The 18,574-nt window shown below is 42.1% G+C and overlaps 2 protein-coding genes across 2 annotated transcripts; both read right to left on the bottom strand.

The window, feature by feature from the left end:
- Positions 1–4,143: 4,143 nt before the first annotated feature.
- Positions 4,144–8,310, bottom strand: LOC104422217. Its single transcript, XM_010034470.2, has 3 exons — positions 8,074–8,310; positions 5,327–5,442; positions 4,144–4,864 (listed from the first exon to the last, which is right to left on the bottom strand). Exons 1-3 carry the CDS (start codon positions 8,191–8,193, stop codon positions 4,390–4,392), a joined length of 711 nt encoding a protein of 236 aa, XP_010032772.2. The 5' UTR covers positions 8,194–8,310; the 3' UTR covers positions 4,144–4,389.
- Positions 8,311–11,585: 3,275 nt separating this feature from the next.
- Positions 11,586–12,119, bottom strand: LOC104423743 (protein SRC2 homolog). The gene has a single exon (XM_010036193.1). The coding sequence runs from the start codon at positions 12,117–12,119 to the stop codon at positions 11,586–11,588; it is 534 nt and encodes a 177-aa protein (XP_010034495.1).
- Between the last annotated feature and the right edge of the window lie 6,455 nt (positions 12,120–18,574).

Here is an 18,574-nt window from a genome sequence, read left to right as displayed (position 1 = left end):
CACATTTCACAAAACATTCCTCACATCATTTAAAAATTCTTCATGAACCGAATTCATAATTTGATATGTATAACCTTTCGATATGTCTTTCATACAAGTTTCTCAAAAAGTCTTTCATAAAATATTTCACAAACCATTTATAACAATCAGCTCTAACTATATTCAAAAAATACTCTACCATTTCCAATAGACAAAAAATGGTAGTAATTTCTCTATTCAGTTTTATGCATCCAATATGTCCTAAGCACCACAAGGGATAGTATCATGTAACACTTCTTCAACTCATAATATATATCATCCTATCATTTTCAAAACATGAGTTTTACAAAACCAAAGAAGAGATAGCATCAATCACCCGAAAGTCCAAAAACTAAATAACACAAAGCTAAATGAGCCGACAATCTCGTAATCCTAATAATTATATAAGAATCAACGTTAAAACCAAGGGAAATACTATCTAACTATGAAATGGCTAACTACGCCCAAATGTTAACAAAACAACTCCTACATGATAACAAATTGCTCACCCAAAATGATTATTCAAGCCGTTCACAACATAAAACTTGAATGTGAAACACTAAAATCCTCCTCCGACTAAACAATTACTTCAAATCAACCTCCATCAAGCGCCACAACTTTGCAATAACATAATCCATCATTTCCATGAAATCCCACAACTCAATAACTCAAAAATTAAACTACATAGTTCAAATTTCACAAAACTTTGAATATACTACCTAACTTCGAAAACTACTCCCATTGGATGAACAATAACAAATAAATCTCAACACAAAAGCAATAATGAAAGAATCACAACCAGTTCATCAAAGAAAGTAAATATAACAAAGAGATAAAAGATCAAATGCAATTAAAAATATAACACGGTATTGTCATTAAGCCCCATCATCGCAGCCCCATAAGCTAATTTCAAATAGAATTCAATCTCTTTTTTAAAAAGATAATCTACCCAAACCTAAGCGAAATCGAAGGTATTCATTACAATTTTTGGAGATGTATATTAACTAAATGAAACCAAGCTAAATTTAACATTGAGATCTAAAATCTAATCAAGACCTATTTTCTAACCTTTTTTTCCATTTTTTTTTATTCTTTGAATTTCTTATTATTCTTTATATTTTTTTTATTACTTTTCTCTTCCATGTCCAGATGTTGTGTCCACGACCAGGTTAACGTATTCTTTCTTTTTTCTTCTTTTTTTCTTGTTTTTATGCTTTTTTCTCGTGTTTTTGATGCTGATTATTTCGGGAATGGGTTTCGAGTGGGACACGGGATGGGCCCTTGGGCCACATCTCTGGTCTCATGGATTTTGGATCTAAAGCTTAGGACATTGCTGGGCTCTAATATCAAGCCCACTTCAATTTAAAAAGGACTTTCAAAGCCCAATTTGGGATACACAACTTTTAAGCCCATCTTAAAGGACGACTGCACAAAGCCCATAAATTAAGCCATCGACCCCACTAATTCTATTTTCCAATATAAAAAGCCTATCTTCCTATTCTCTATTCTTTCCATTTTTTCTTCCTACACTCAATCCGTTCAGGGAACATTCTCAAAATATGAAACCAATCGTCATCACCCCCAAACCCTCTAAGAATGTGGGGATTCAAGCCCTCACACCCTTCTAATATGGGAAGAGTGGCTATTGAGGCAAAGCCAAGTGATTCTATTCTTTATTATTGCCACATTTATCTTCTAACACTTAATTCGTTCGCAAGTTCATTCCCATAACATAAACCATATTAAATTTTCCATGAAAACTTCCAATGCCTAAAGGTTAAAAATCTCGAAGGCATCTAAAAACTTCAGTGAACAAAAAACTTTTATATCGAATATGCCCCTATCCTATAGCAATTGATAATTTATTTATAAAACAAATAAAGAGGTTTCTTGTGACCCATAAAAAAAAATATGAGTGTGTGAGCCATTGTATAAATGGAACAATTGTAGCCTTACAATTAAAGACTATAGACTAAGGGGCTATTTGTTTAAATTTGTTTTTGTTTCCCAAAATACAATTTTTTGTCCTTTTGTTTCGGGGAACAAAAAAAGAATAGAAACGTGTTTGTTTACAATTTTGTTCCCGGGAATAAACAAATCTATTTTTTTTTGTTCTTGGAACAAATTTGAAATAGAAACAAAAAGTAGAAAAAACTTGTTTATTTTTCCAAGAACAATTCCAAGAAACACTTCCTCTTTTTTTCTCCTTTTTCTTCTTTTTTTGGCCGATGACCTCGCCAAAACGTCATTGGCCATGGCCAACGACCAGGCGTTGAGCGCCGACAACCTTGTCGGAGCATCGCTGGCTCTCGGCAAGGCTCGAGCTCGCCTAGCCAAGGCGAGGTTGAGCCTCACCTAGCCATAGCCGAGGTCGCCGGCCCTCGTCGGCCATGGCCAAGGCCGGTGACCGGCCAAAAGGAAGAAAGAAAAAAATAAAATAAAAGTATTAAAAATTAAAAGAAACAAAAAATTATATAAATTTGCCAAACGTGTTTATGTTTTTTTCTATTTCAAAAACAAAATTTTGTGCAATTACCAAATGCATTCTTTTGTTAAAAAATTGTTTCTTAGAACAAAAATAAGTTTTTCTATTTCTTCCTAGGAATAATTTTTGAATGCAACGTTACCAAACGCGCCCTACGTGGGCCAGACCTTACAATAGTTATCATCTAGCAATTCACAGGCATTATGGAATTGGACATAGCATCAATGTCAACATGGTTACCAAATTGAGGACTATGATTAATTGTCCGGAACAACCCAACGTCAACATGGTTACCAAAAATGATGACTATGATTTAATCGTAGGGAGCCACCTACCTCCTCCTCCTCCTCCTCCTCCTCCTCCTCCTTGGCACCCGTCATCTCTCTCTGTATTTGATTTGCCGCATCCCTGCGAAGCTCCACGGTCAGCCACACCACCGTCCATCATCGAGGACCGCGGAGGAGCCGTCGCCTCTGGATCCGAAGGCTCGGCTCAACGCTTCCATGGCCCATTGAGCCTCTAGATATGGAGGCGTCTCCACCAGATGGAAGGAGATGTTCAGTTTTCTGAGTGCTGTGGGTGGCCGAGAGAGAGAGGGGCACCGTCGTTGGTGGCAGCGACAGCGGCAGGAAATAGGCAACGCTCAACAGTGGCCGGAGGTGATGGGGGGCGGAATCCAACGACTGTGGTCGGAGGAGTTTTGAGTTGTTTCCCTTGTCTCCAATCTTGAACGCGTATGAGGATGAGTTCGGGACGGATGTCCCAGAAAATTGCATTTGTTTTCCAGTGTCCAGTTTCCTTTTGTCGATGGCTGCAAAATGGCTGCTGCAACACTCTCCATATAGAGTAAAAACCGTCGGGGTTGATATTATGTCGACGCCAGAGAATGTCGGACGTAAAACATTGCACTGCAGGGCACACTTTAGATGGCTTGACATAATCTCGATCCCACTCTAGCCACTTTTGCAGCCATTCAGAGAGAGATCTTTGTGAGCTGCTCTGCAGAAATAAAGTGATAATTACCTTGTTGGCTAGCACATTTGTCTTACCACGATCCCATGATGAAAAAAAGAAAAAAGCATAGATATTATTATCTAATTTCCCTTTGTCTGCGTGAAAATCGATGGAAATGGTTTTGTTACGTTTATTCTACTTATCAGTATACTATAAGACAGACATAACATCGTTTATATTCTGCTAGTTTGGTGTTAAAAGATCGATATTATTTGTTTCTTACGCCTACTGGAGACTCGAGCCGGATGAGACAATGAAGAAGATTAAGGACACTTTGTTCTTCCATATTGGAATGCCATACACAATTAATAAGACGATATTTTCAGTTCAGTGGAAACTCTATGTATTATATGTCTTCAATTGTAATAAGAAAAGCGATGGCTTCTTCTCAGCAGTTATATTCGTCGCCAGGTCCCTGCCGGTCGTAGTTCATACTCACGTTGACCGTGATATACCCTTCAATTTCGCTTATTGAGGGAAAGCAACGATGACTAATGCTGAATCAATCATCCACTGGTGCTGATATGTACTATCTAGCCAAAGTTTGCACTTCAAATTGGCAATTTTTATCATCATTTATCTGCTCTTGCTAGCAACTTTTCATGATCAAACTAGAGATATCGAAATACAACAAAAATGTCAATCGATGATGATCACGGTTTGAGACTTGGGGCTCACTCTGATCTCTCTAACACAAAACAAGCAGTCGGCAAAGCAGTATGAAAATTCCAGATGCCCTCGTGATAGCTGTATATAAGCAGAGCAGTAAGCAGTTATAATGAAGGTTCCATCAATGACCAAATCCCAACGTCATTAAATGATTTCCGCTTTATCACGGGGCAACAACCACGCACACTTCTTAGAACATTTAATCAACCAAAACCAGGAGGCAGTTCAGGATCATCCTCAGCATCATTAGAGAGCTTCCACTTTTTAACATTGCCAGAAAAACCTGGTGGGATACTTACATCTCCATCGTCTGGGGTCAAAAGCTTGTCTGAAGGGTTCTGCTCATTCTTCAAACCTTCAGAAAACCCTTTTTCACGAAAAGCTGGTACTTGCACTCTCTCATTGTGTTGTTCTCCATGATTCTGATTATTACTGGGCGGACAGAAACCCAGCGGTTCCTTCTGTTCACTATTGAATACTGCATTGGTCTCACTGGATGGTACAGCATAGGATCTGCTATAGTCCATTCTCTGCAGCGGTGTCTGCATGTCTTTACCAGAAGGGGTCAATATCTTACTACACATAGATTGCACTGTATCTTCAATTTCACTTTTCATGCCATCAGCCGATTTGATTATCTCCCACAGGCTTTCAGAAATCTGGCCCATAACTTTGCTTCTAAAAAAGAAAAAAGAAAAAAAAATGCATAATCAAGCTCAGAATGTTTCAATGATTTTACATATATAAACAAAATTTGCTTAGTAGTACTTGGGAGGAAAGTTCCCTAACCAAGGTTCATGCAGTACTACCTTCAAAAACATCGCCCTTCTGGAAGCAAGCACAGAACAAGCACACTATAATGATTGATCAGAGATAGAAATGTGTGACAATACATGTTACTTCAAGATGTCTCGGTCATCGTGAATTTATGTCCATTAAAAAATCGTGCCCCATGTGTCAGGTAGCCGTCCACCTTACTTGTACATACCAAATACAAGTTACTATAGAAGTACCATTGCGTTTAATTACAGGCACAGCACATTCAGAAAATTTACAAAACAAGACAAGCATTTCCAAACAATTGGCAGGATTTTACCAGATATAAGCATCAGATGGAAAATCAAGACATTAATTACTTACCCAACCTCTTCATATATAGTATCAGAAAGCTGCCTGGGCTTCAAATTCTCAGAACCTGGACGATTAAGTGCAGCTGACTGCTTCACCATTCCGATGATCTTGTAACGCAGTTCCTCCTGCAGTGCATTTTATAGTCAGCATTTTAAGATTAGTAAGTGATAAGAGAATCTATGTGAAGATTGAAACAAATCCATGAAAGAAATAATAGCTTGACTTTTGGGTAAAAAATAGCGCAAATGTTGCTTGAAAAGATTCCCATCCAAACAAAGAAGATATCTGAGGAACATAATGAAGCATTTTGGCATGATAGAATGAGAACTTCTTTAAAGGGTAGGTACCTAGAATGAGGTTAGGCATGGAGACAGCTTACTGAAATATGGGCAGGGTGGTACCAATACACACATTCTATGTGTGCTACACACAGGGTAAGCTTAGTTGGCACAGAATCAAAAAATCAAATGACTATTTTTGCGTCATTTACAAATGGTAAGATCATAAAGCAATATCTGCAGTAGTGATGATGTCACATTTAGCAGATAATATGCACATTGTGGTATGGACTAACCAATGAATTAACTTTGATTCTGACTCAAAGTCATTATCTATGATTTCAAAAGCTTAAATAAAGGTCGAGGTTTCCATAATATCTAACACTCGTCTGTTTTCTTCTTCCTCCACTTCTTTCTATTGCATGCATATGAGTTGGGGTGATTTAGTCACTAATCACAGCACCTCCAAGACAGATTGCTACCAAATATAGCAAGAAGATACCCAATCACAAATAAAAGGGATACTACATTCTACCTTACTATGATTCAAAGGCTTATAGTTTACATTCACGCACTTTTTCAACGACAGGGAAATATTTTGTCCCCATAGACCCTCATCCGGAGAACCTATTTAATTTACAGCCATCAACTTGTGCTTCTTGTATAAAATAGTTTCTAAAATTCTTGCAAATAGACAAACCGTTGCTGTCTGAATTGGTATCCCCTCATCAGAGTGCTTTCATCCCAGGACAGTTTATCAAAGATGAAATTATCATCATGCATGAGGCTTTTCATTAGTTGAGGCTTAGGAAGAGAGTTAAAAAGAAAGAATGTGCTCTAAAATTAGCTTATGATAGGGGCTATTCTCTCACAATTTTCATTTGCAGATGATTCACTCTTTTTCTTTGCAGCAACCAAGGCAAACGCCCAAAAATGGAAGCAGGATTTGAAAAGTATTACCTGGCCTCTGGACATACAGTTAATTTCACAAATAGGTATGTTTGACCTTTAATCTTTCATTATAAGTGAAAATATAGCTGCATAGTCGCCTATCGTCATGTCAAGGAGAAAGCGGAGATAAAACAGATGGAGGGACCTTGTTCTACTCATCAGAATGATGGCATATGTATACCCCTCACCCACCCTGACCTAAACCAAAAAATGATAAAACAGAAACACTTCCTCTGGAGAGTCTTCATTAATGCCATAGCCAAAAGGAGAAACCAATCCAGCTATAGTCTCTTCAAATGATAGATGAGTGGCCCAAACTTTACAAAGGAACCAATTTATGAAGAAAGCAAGAGAGGAATTCTTGAGAAAGCTGGTTTATACGATGTAATTGGAAAATACAAAGTTGAGCTACTCTTAGACAGCAACCTGTACCTGGAGGGAGGATAAGGAGAATTTACCAAGCACTGGAGTTGTGAGACTTAAGAAGTAGCCAGTGAGAAGATCACAGATGCTCAGTCCATGGAACAAGAATCACTTCCAACTGAATAAGTCAAAGTTGGATTATGATGGGGTAGTTGAAGTGAAGTGAAGTCAAGATGGAATAGGGTGAGACAATAATGGATCTTGGGCTATAGATAGGAAGAAAGAACAAGGTTGGCAAAACGAATTGTCCTGAGGGGGTAGAGACAACAGCAGCATTAGAAGTTCTATAGTTAGCTATTGAGATAGAAAAATGCCCAGAGATTGTAGTTGAGATGGATTCCTCACTCTTCTTCAAGGGCTCGAAGGAATAATTAGCAAGGAAGAAAGGGGTAAGCCAAACCAGCAACTGCAGAATATTCAGCATCTAAAGGCGTAATTTTGAAAACCACCTGCAGCAATTCCTGAGAACATCTGCAGATGAAGCCGTGAATTGCATTGCAACCCACACCCAAAGGGTATCGCGTCCACTGGATTGGGATGTGAACCCCCTCCTCCTCCCTCCCCCCAAATGGACCAGACCCAATCCCTTTATTTCCTATTCTTTGTGCCGAGCAGAATGCTAAACCTACATAACCACTTACTCTTTCTTCATGCTATCGAGCTGTTTCACTAGCCATAGAGAGAAAATAGCAAGTAACATCACGCACTCGCTTTACATTAATTAACACTCCATGGACTGGAACAATCAAAGCTTAAAGCAAAAAAAGCAACATCCCAGACAAAACCAATTCCCTATATCCCATCCCCCACTAGTTGATGAGAACAAAACCTGTTAACTCCAGGCCACATCATTAAATCAAACTTTTCCCTAACTCATTACATCCTCGAATTAGCAGAACAGACATAGCGCAAGACTAGATACCCATCACGGTAAGAATCGCACACGAACAAATAACTAAGAATAACGCTTCGCCCCCATTGCTGCGAAGCTCGCGAACCTCGACATTCGGCAACCCGAGAACTCTGATCATAGATACAATCGCTTGAAGCGAACACTCGACTAGATTCAAAACGAACTTGCCTACGAGAGAGAGGGATACGCACGTTGTCCTTGAGCTTGCGGATGAGCTTGAGGCGAAGGCGATCGAAATCCCCGTCGTCCTTGAGCCTGGCGATCACGTCGTCCTTGTTGAGCTTCGCCGCGGCGGCGGCGGCGTCGGCCATCGACGGAGCCCGCAGCTTCACCGCCGTCGAGCGGGAGAATCCCTTCTTCAGTTCTTCAGGACTTCTGACTTTTTTTGGGGGCCAGATGTCTCTCCAGGTTTGTTCCTAATTTGACAAAGAAAAGAGAAATAGATAAATTCTTTTTCACTTTCCCTGCTCAGGAAAAGCATTTTCTAAAATTAAAAGTGTTACTAAGTTTTCAAAAATTGTTAAAATACAACGTGGTTCGACGTGTATTTGTATGTCTAAAAATATTTATACTAAATGAAAGCCAATATATGAGAGGGATTGAAAAAAATAGATAAAAGCTAGAGTTAAAGTCACAATTGGTCTTCGAACTTTTATTAATATTCAGATCTAAATATATTTGTAAATTGCTTCATATGAATTCTGAAATGTAAAACTCAGAAATATTCCTTCTTCAGTAGGGAAGATAAAGATATCCAAGAATTAATAGACTCTCGTTGAGGAAGGCGGGAGAGAGAGGTGAAAGGCCTCCTACTAGGTTAACTTGTGCTATTTAAGATTTTGAAAATTGTTAAAAATAAAATGTTTTACAACATGTATTTGTATGTCTAAAAGTATCTATAATAAATGAAAGCCAAAATATGAGAGGGATTGAAAAGAAATAGATAAAAGATAGAGCTAAAGTTATAACTGCTCTTCAAACTTTTATTGATGTTAATTAGATTTCTGAATTATCCTTAAACCACGGTTTTCTTTTATCCATGTTGATCCTTCATATTAAAATAAGTATTTGAAGTGTTGACAGTGAGTACAATGGACTGAACCGATAAAAAAAAGTGATGGGGGATGGAAAATTTCTACAACACCAAAATAAAGAACAACCTCCAAATCGACCACCTTGTGAATAAACCTACAAATACCACAAAGTAAGAGCTCCATGGCTAAAAGTCTTAGACACAAACGTTACTCCCATGTCGATTGCATCTTTTTATTTAGCTATGGTTTCATAATTGCATTTATAAAAGCTTTCGTGATTCAAGTGGAGATTCATGGGTCTATCATATGTATTCAAGTGGCTGCTATGGTCGAAGGCATTATGGCAACAGTTGCCTGTTCCTAATGGGTTTTGGGTAGAGACGAATGGATTAGGAGGCGAGATTTGATTTTGCTTTTAGTAGGGAAATAATTACGTGTGATATGATGAAAGAAAAGGTCGAACACGTGGTAAAATCCATGAAAGGGACAGTAGAAGGGTAAGTGAATGAGTACGATGCCATAGCTATTGAAGCATATTGACTATTGGGTCAGTTTTTACTTATTGTGCTTGATTAATACATATTGTCAAAATCATGTTTGTATTATACGATGATGAACTAAAATAAGAAATTAGATCACATTGATATTTGATTTAAAACCAATTATGAAGATTCTACGGTGGAATGGACTTTCCTCCAAATTTGTCCTAACCAAACAAGGTTGGATGGAGATAGTCAATCAAATCAAATGCACATAGTTTGAAGATCAAATTGAAATCTTCATCAAATTCTTTTGGAGTTGTTGAAAAGATCTAAATACCTAATCGAGGGACTGGATTATAAGGTGTGAGACATGCTTGTAATCTTCTCGACCCTTGGTGGATGTCATTGACTTATGAATCAAGCCTTGTTATTTTTTTCCACAACTGCACCTCGTATTTGGACGATCAAATCATGATTTTTTTTACTACGGCCACAGTAAATGTTTGGTATTGGGTGTAATGAAGACCTCGGTTTGTTTACTATAGTCTAGTTTGGCTTCTGATTGGGTTAATGTCTTCCTCCATTCCGTAAGACTTTGGTGGCTAATGAATGCTTATGGGTATCTTCCAAGTACAAATTTGACTAATATTCAAAATGGGTGATCAGTGTGCAGCGCCACGGATGGGAGAAAAAAACGAGCCTTCTAAGGAGCATGAGTAATGCGATCAAATCATTGTGCCATTGATCATGTTAATTCTGTAATGGTATGCTGACATGGAAATTTCAATGCTAAAACATTCAATGTAAGAAAGAAATATAAGAGTTGCCAAAAACGAACTTAATAAGAAATTAGAGAAAAAGCATTAAAGTGCCCTCTCATTTTGTGAATGATAACAACCATTACCAACCATTTTCTTTCCCTCTCCCCCTCTTTTCACCGCCCCACCGTCCCATCACTGCAGCTCCGCCGCCACCATCATTGGCCATCGTCGTCGAAGCGCTCATCACAGCCGCCACTACCCCCGCCGTCCTTGTGGCAACACGTCCACGCGGCGACTCGGCGTGTCCCATGATGGCCCATGCTCACTTGCATCTCTCTCTCTCTCTCTCTCTCTCTCTCTCTCTCTCTCTCTGTGAAATTCTCGAGAGCCTAGGAGCCGCTATTGCGACCATGGAGGTCGCCGGCCACGTGCGACACCAGATCTATGGCCGTGCGAAATTTTCATTTTGATTATCGATTTTCAATATGAAACTTGAAATCTTGGCAATACCAACATCAGGCTTCAGCGTAATCAATCAGCTTAACCTATGGGGAAAGGCGTTACTGAAGCCTGAAGGCATGTATTTCCAAAAGAAAGCTACACCGAAACCAGCTGTTTATTTTAGATTTCAGAAAGATGGACTCTGCTTCAATCATAAGGCCAACGCAGTGCAGAGCGAGGAGATAAGCTGACGCCACACCCAACCCCACCACAGTCTCGACTCTTCCGAGATGAAGATTCCAGCTTTGACTGGATGACTGAGGTTGGACTGGAAAAAGAAAGGCTGAATGCTTTCTCAAATTTGCTTGATGAATGAATTCCAGATTGATGGGATGGAGCCGTGGCTCGCGGGCTTGCAGGACCACCGATGTGCTTCAGGACAAAATGGAGCCTGCAGGATTTACCGAACGCTGGAAAAGTTTCGTGACAATGATTGGATCTTTGAGAGCATCTTGTACTATAATATAACCAATATGCACAGGAAGGTGGAACACAAACTGACATGACGGTCCTAGTAGAGAAACCATGGTCACATGGGGAACAGATGAAAGTAAAGTACCCAGATACATTTATTTACCATTCACGCTGCCCTTAAGAGTCTAGACTGACAAAACATCACATAACAACGCCAAAGCTGACTAGTAGTTTAAGCTCTAAGCGGGGCATGAACTGTAATTCGCAGCTGCAGATAAGGGGGAAGTTCGATGGCTGCGCAGATTCCCAGATGAATCAGTAGCGACGCCATCTGATCAGCATGCCCTCTCTGATGGTCCGACCATGGAGTACCCCGAATGCCGATATCCGTAGCCCGTGGAAGCTTTGTTCACGTCTTTTGGTTCTGGTTGGTTATTTGTAGCAAGAACGATGAAGAATACGTTTGATAGGTCAATATCCCTGGGATCAGCGTCCGAGGCGGCATGCACGGTCACTCCAAATAACTGAAGTTATTTGACCTGGGACCGGAGCTTTGGACGAAGGCTCGGTCCGAGCCAATTTCGTCGCCGACCTCGTCGCTCTTCCCACACAACTTGTACCTAAAATTCAAGACCCCGATCCCTTTTCCGTCGTCGTTCTTCACTAGGTAGCGTCGGAACTGGACGGTCCCGTTGAACTCGTCGACCAACTCCTGAAGCGAGGCGCGGACTTCCCCGATCGAGCGGCTGCCAACGACGCTGGGAAGCCGCACGTCGAACCTGAGAGAAAGGCCCGGATAGTCCCTAGGTGAGACAGCCGAGAGGTCGAGCCCCACCTCGTGGTTCCATTCCGGGTTGCGATGGCCGCCCTTGCTGGTCGGCGTCCTGTGGCACCGCTGGAGGGCCGGGTGGAGCTGCTTCTTCGGGTTGTCGCCGGCAACGATGGACACCGTCACGAAGACCGAGAGCTTCTGGAAGAAGTTGAAGGCCCTGAGTTCCTCGCAGGAGATCACCTGCAGTTCGAGGCTTGTATACTCCATCTTCATCTCTTCGCAGTTTCGGCTCGGCTTCGCAGAGGGTCGGAGGAACGTCCAAGGATGGGAGCCGAGAAGCTTCTCCTTTGGGGTGAGAGAGAAATTTTGCGGAGATATATAAAAAGAGAAGGCCAAACGCGTTTGGGCGGACGAATACAGTCCGTCGAGAACGGCCTCAGCAGTCTGCGCGTATGTGTGAAACTGCGGAATATTGAGCTTTTGCAATAATAACACGAAACCGACCAAAAAAACATTAATAACACGACTGCCAAGACTTTTCTTTTGTACTTTTACAGAAATTTTGAGAAATTTGGATATTCTCCACAATCTCAGACATAATGCGGGTGAGTGTCCCATATATAAACATATTCATATCACTAATCGGCCTAATACTCTTAAAAACCTCCAACTTTAACTTCTGTCTTACTTTTACCTTTTGTCTCATAAAAAAACTTTCAACTTTAGGTTTAATATCAATTTTATCCTAATATTTATTTTTCCAAGAAAAAGAAAATACAGGGATTTCGGTGGAACGTCCCACCCGTAAGGATTCTTCCCTCAGTAAAAGCTTTTTTGAGCCTTTTAAGGACCTATCTAGGTCAATCCAATCATATACAATTAAGTATTTTTTTTATTGTTATTATTCCTGAAAACAGTGTGAAGAGGGAGGAGCACGTCAAAGAAAAAAGGTGGGATCCTCTCCCATCTTGAGCTCTAGACTCTTTTGGGGAGGGGGTGGGGTCATGTTGACTTCCAAAACCTGCGACTTCAAGGTAGCGCATGCAAACGTTTCTGTTTCTCATGGTTTCTGTTCTTTTGTTCCCTGAACAAAAAAACAGAAACCTATTCTAACGCTACATTGTTTTTGTTCTCGGGAAGAAAAACTTAGCTTTAATGGTTTGGGAATGTAAACAAAGCGAAAAGTTGCTTCTTGTTCCCAACAACTCCTTAAATAAGTTCGATTTTCTTTTAATTTTCTTTTTATTTTCTTTTCTTACGCGAACCACCGACGCGAGCTACGCCCAGACCACCGCCCATGACGGCGCCGCTGTCAGCCGGTCGCCGGCCGCCCGCCCGGTCGCCGGCCGCGCCGCCGTCGCCGGCCGCCGCTGCCGGCCGCCGCCATCGCCCGCTGCCGATCGCGGCCGCGCACACCACGCCGCCGCCGGCGCGCGCGCCGCGCCCGCCGTGCCGCCTGCTGAAAATCTCCGCCTCGGCGCCAGCTGCCGTCGCTTCCGCCTTCCGTCAGCCGTCGCCGTCGCTGCCACCGCGCTGACCGAGTCACGGCCGCCAACCGAAAAGATCACCGGGCGGCTCGGCGGTGACCCGGTTGCGGCCCGGCGTATGCACGCAGGCAGTGGCCCGGCTGATTTTACGGCGAATGGCGGGAGGCGGCAATCCGTCGGCAAGATTAAAAATGAATAAATACAAAAAGAAATTGTTGCATTATCAAACGCATTTCTATTCTTTTTTTCTATTCCAAGTAGAAATTTTGTATCGTTATCAAACGGGTTTTTACTTTCGAAAATTGTTCCCGAGCGAAATAGAAAAGAACCATTTCTGAAAAAAAAACTCTTCCCCGGAACAGAAGCGTTTGCATGCGCTACCCAAGATGCAGACAAACAAGATGATGAAGAGAATGACTTACGGACAGATAAAGAAAGAACAACAACCAGTTATCGCGATCCAGTGTGTCGTGTTGTCCGATATGGTACTTACGGAGCGAGGCAACAAGGTTCGAGAGCTGTAAGATGTAAACAAACTTATCCGATTCAAAGTATCCAATAAAAAATCGTGACATCATCGTCAACGTGAGAGAGAGTCCTTGAGCTGTGCCTCAAAACAATGGATGGTGACATGGTGGCTCAATGGCGTCGTAAGGCAAATGTTCATCATCCGCGCGACGCTCTCTATTGCCAGCGACTGCTCGAATTGAAGGTGTAGTGGTGGCTATCGCCAGCTACCGATGGATTTTAGTTAGAGAAAAATTGATTAGGAGGGGAGATTTGATTTGCTTTTGTAGCAGAATAGTCAAGTATAGTAGGATGCTAAAAAAGGTTGGACACAACATCCAATGAGAGGAATAATAGAAGGGTACATTAATGAGTACAATGTTATAAGCTACTAAAGTATTGACTATTAGGTCAGTTTTTCACTTATTATGCTTGATTAACACATATCGTCAAAGTTATGTTTCTATTGTAAGATGATGAACTAAAATAAGAAATTAGATCAAGTGATATTTGATGAAATGCCATTATGAACATTCTATAGGTGGAATGGACTTTCCACCAAATTTGTTCCAACCAAAACAAGGTTGGATGGAAATCGTCAATCAATCAAAGTCAAACACATAGTTTAAAGATCAAATTGAAGTCTTCATCAAGTTCTTTGGGCGTTGTTGAGAAAATTTATTTGAGAGATGTAAACACTTAATCAAGGGGTTGGACGAAGAGGGGTGAGACATGCTTGTAATCTCCTCGACTCTTGGTGGATATCATTGAATCAAGCCTTTGTTATGTTCTTTGCCTTGATCTTATTAGATTGTTGGATGGATCGGGATGGGTTTGTATCATGTCATAAACGGTTCGATTGAAATTGATCAATTTAACATTTATATTGTGTTTAAACCTCACTCAATAAAACTAACCCAATTATGACTTATTTAACACCCACATGGGTTAATAAACATGATTTTAATCAATTTTGACAGTCTACATCTCATGGACATATTTATATGATCAACTTAAATTTTTTCTAGAATTGCTGCTACAGATGTTTGGTATCGAGTGTAATGAAGACCTCGATTTGTTTTCTACAATTTTTCTTCCTCCGTTTTGTAAGACCAATGGGTAATGGATACTTATGGGTATCTTCCAAGTACACATTTAACTCAAAACTCGTAGTGGGTGATCTCAATGTTTGTTGTGGGTGCCATGGATGGAGCAAAAGAAACAAGCCTTCTTTTTTAAGGTGAGATGCCATAGTTGATCTTAAAACTTTATATCAATTACGCAAGGCCTTTAAACTTTTAATTTGCGTCATCATACTTTCTTCTTCTTCTTCTTCTTCTATTTTACACTAATTCTCGACCTACTCTCAAACTTTTGCCTTACCTTTTAACAAAGCGTGTGTTTTGAACTATTTACTTGAAACTACATCCCCATTCAAAACCTCTCTTGAGACCTTCCTCTTCTCATGCGAGAAAGTGATCACCTGAGCATCAAACCTTTTAAGCAACAGGAATAGTGCGATCAAATCATTTTGCCATTGTTATGTTAATTACCTATTGTGGTATGTTGACAAGGAGATTTTAGTGCCAAAACATTCAATATAAGAAAAAAAGAAATAAACATAAGAGTTGCCAAAAACACCTTAATCAGAAATTAGAGACGGTTTTACCAAAGTGCCCTCACACTTTGTGGACAATAACCATTACCAACCATTCTCCTTCCCTGTGCCCCTTCTCCGTGCCAAACCTTCCACCTCTGCAGCTCCTACGCCGCCATCATTGGTCGCCGTCGTCGTCGAAGCGCTCATCACAGCCGCCACTACCCCCCGCCGCCCTTGCGACAACACATTCACGCGGCGACTCGGCGTGTCCCGTGATGGCCCATGCTCACTTGCAGCTCTCTCTCTCTCTCTCTCTCTCTCTCTCTCTCTCTCTGAAATTTTCGCGAGCCTGGGCCGCCATTGCGACAATGGAGGTTGTCGGGCCACGTGCGACCCAGCAGACCCATGATGGTGCGAAATTTACCTTTCGATTCTCGATCAATCAGCTTAACCAATGAGGAAAAGGACTTGCTGAAGGCATGTATGTCCCAAGGAAGCTACCCCGAAACCTGTTGTTTATGTTAAGATTTTAGAAAGATCGACTCTGCTTCAATCACGAGGCCCACGCACAGTGCCGAGGGAGGAGACAAGCTGACGCCACGCCCAACCCCACCACACCACAGTCTCGACTCTTTCGAGAGAAAGATTCCAGCTTTGACCGGTGGACTAAAATTTGGGTGAATTTGCTTGCAGATGAATTCCAGTTAAAGGGATGGAGCCCTGGCTCGTGGGCTCGCAGGACCAGCGATGTGCTTTAGGACAAAGGGAGCGTGCGGGATTCACTGAATGCTCGAAAAGTTCATGACAAAGATCGAATCTTTAAGAACATCTTCTGCACTATAATGCGACCAATATGTACCGGAAGGGCGAACACAAACTGAGATGATGTTCTTCGTAGAGAAAACATGGTCTCATTGGAAACAGATGAAAGTACTCAGAGCCAAATACATTTATTTACCTATATCACACTGCTCTAGGGAGCCTAGACTGACGAAACATCACATAACAACGCCAATGCTCACTAGTCCAAGCTCTGAGCTGAGCATGAACTGTAATTTGCAGCTGCGGACGAGGGGAAAGTTCAGTGGCTATGCAGATTTGCCGATGAATCAGTAGCGACGCCATCCGATCAGCATGCCCTCTCCAGTGGTCCCACCATAGACTACCATGAATGTCAATAGCTGTAGCCCGTCGAAGCTTTGTTCGTTGTTTGTCGCAACAACGATGAAGAACACGTTTGATAGCTCAGTATCGCTTAAATGAGCGACCGGGGCGGCAGGCACGACCACTCCAACTAACTGAAGTTTGTAGCATCATGACCTGGGACCGGAGCTTTGGACGAAGGCTCGATCCGAGCCAATTCGTTGTCGACCTTGTCGCTCTTCCCACACAACTTGTACCTAAAATTCAAGACACCGATGCCTTTCCCGTCATCGTTCTTTAGTTGATAGCGTCTGAACTGGACGGTCCCGTTGAACTCGTCGACCAACTCCTGGAGTGAGGTGCGGACTTCCCCGATCGAGCGGCTGCCAACGACGCTGGCAAGCCGCACGTCGAAAGAGAAAGGCCCGGATAGTCCTGAGGCAAGATGGCTGAGAGGTCGAACTCCACCTCGTGGTTCCAATCCGGATCACGATGGCCGCCCTTGGTGGTCGGCGTGCTGTGGCGCAGCTGGAAGGCCGGGTGGAGATGCTTCTTCCGGCCGTCGCCGGCGACGATGGACACCGTCTTGTCACTCGAGAAAATATCCTATGGTTAGAGACCGCCACGTCATTTGCTGACCTAGCATGTATGTTTTTACTTCCAACCACTCACTGACACGTCTTCATGTTTGCCACTCCTTCATATAACTGACATGAAAATAAATAAAAATCTAAATCTTTTTTTTTTTCCTTCTTCCTTCTCCTCCGTCCAGCCTCCTCTTGAAGGATGAACGACGCCGACGACGGAAGCTTCTATGCTTCGTTGGTGTTGCGGAACCTCTGCTCATCGTCGCCACCGGCGGAGTCATCGGGGCCGCGTCCAAGCCGAGCCAACTTGCAAGCCATGGAAATGCAAAGCTTGCGGCCATGGATGATGGAGCAAGAGGAAGACTTAAATACTCAAGACTGGAAGCTTGTGGGTCTTCTAAGTCCCCCAAAACCTTCGGCCAAGGACAAGTCAAGAGAGCCACTTTGCTCAAGGCCAAAAATCAGGGGCAAAGAACCCATCTAAGCCACGGATGATGGAGGACCCTTTCCGGCGTCGCTGGTTGTCGGCCCGAGCTACCTCTGGCTCTGTCTTTTTTTTTGTTTTTCTCCAATCACCTCCAGATCTGGAATTGTGTTAGGGTAAAGCGTCGCTTACCCAGGGCCATCATCGCTTTGTCGGCGTCACTCTCCAGATCTCCAGATCTCCAGGTCTGGTCTTCCATGGCGGAAGGTGTTTAGGCGTCGCGCCGCTCGTCTATGTCCGTCGTCGGCGTCGAGCGACGCCGGAATGGGCAGATCGGCTTAGACGCGCAGGAGCGGTGCCGGCGACTCCCCTGGTTGCCACGGCGAGGGGGGTGCTGCAACTCGAAGGAAGTACTTCCATAGCTAAAACTGAACAGAACTTTGGCAATTTTTAAATTTTTATTTAATTCCACGTTAGTGGACAGGTGTTGAATCGTGAGTGGTTGAGACCAAAACATGTATGCCAGGTCAGCAGATGACATGGCAGTCTCCAACCACCGAATATTTTCTCGGAGAGAGAATTTGCAGAGACATATAAAAAGAGGAGGCCAAACGCAGTTGGGCGGACGAAGGCATTTGATCAAGAACGGCCCCAGCAGCCCCTGCGTAGATGTGAAACTGCGGAATATTGAGCTTTTCGCAATTACCACACGATTCCCAAGTTTTTTATTTTGCACTTTCACATAAATTTTAGGTCAACGGAATATTCTCCGAATCTTAGACATACGTAGGAGGATCTCTTATATTAGCATATTCACACCGCTCGTCTACAACAATATACGCTTTTGGATTGAATATTCTAAAATAGTATCATATTTAAATTGTATTTCAAGTTATTTCGCCTGTGTAACTTTCATTAATCAAATTATACGTATTATTCTCAATTTAATTCTTAATTTGACAATTTGCACATGAGAAGAG

The sequence above is a fragment of the Eucalyptus grandis genome, chromosome 10, assembly GCF_016545825.1.
Source record: "Eucalyptus grandis isolate ANBG69807.140 chromosome 10, ASM1654582v1, whole genome shotgun sequence".
Lineage (NCBI taxonomy): Eukaryota > Viridiplantae > Streptophyta > Magnoliopsida > Myrtales > Myrtaceae > Eucalyptus > Eucalyptus grandis.
This window is presented reverse-complemented; position numbering and strand designations above follow the sequence as displayed.

Bases quoted from the DNA above. Each gene is read 5' to 3' on its own strand.
- LOC104423743 (XM_010036193.1), bottom strand. From the start codon at position 12,119: ATGAAGATGGAGTATACAAGCCTCGAACTGCAGGTGATCTCCTGCGAG.
- LOC104422217 (XM_010034470.2), bottom strand. From the start codon at position 8,193: ATGGCCGACGCCGCCGCCGCCGCGGCGAAGCTCAACAAGGACGACGTG. The intron at 5,443-8,073 runs GTGCGTATCCCT...AATGCACTGCAG, and splicing joins TCCGCAAGCTCAAGGACAAC to GAGGAACTGCGTTACAAGAT. The intron at 4,865-5,326 runs GTAAGTAATTAA...TTTCTTTTTTAG, and splicing joins ACTATATATGAAGAGGTTGG to AAGCAAAGTTATGGGCCAGA.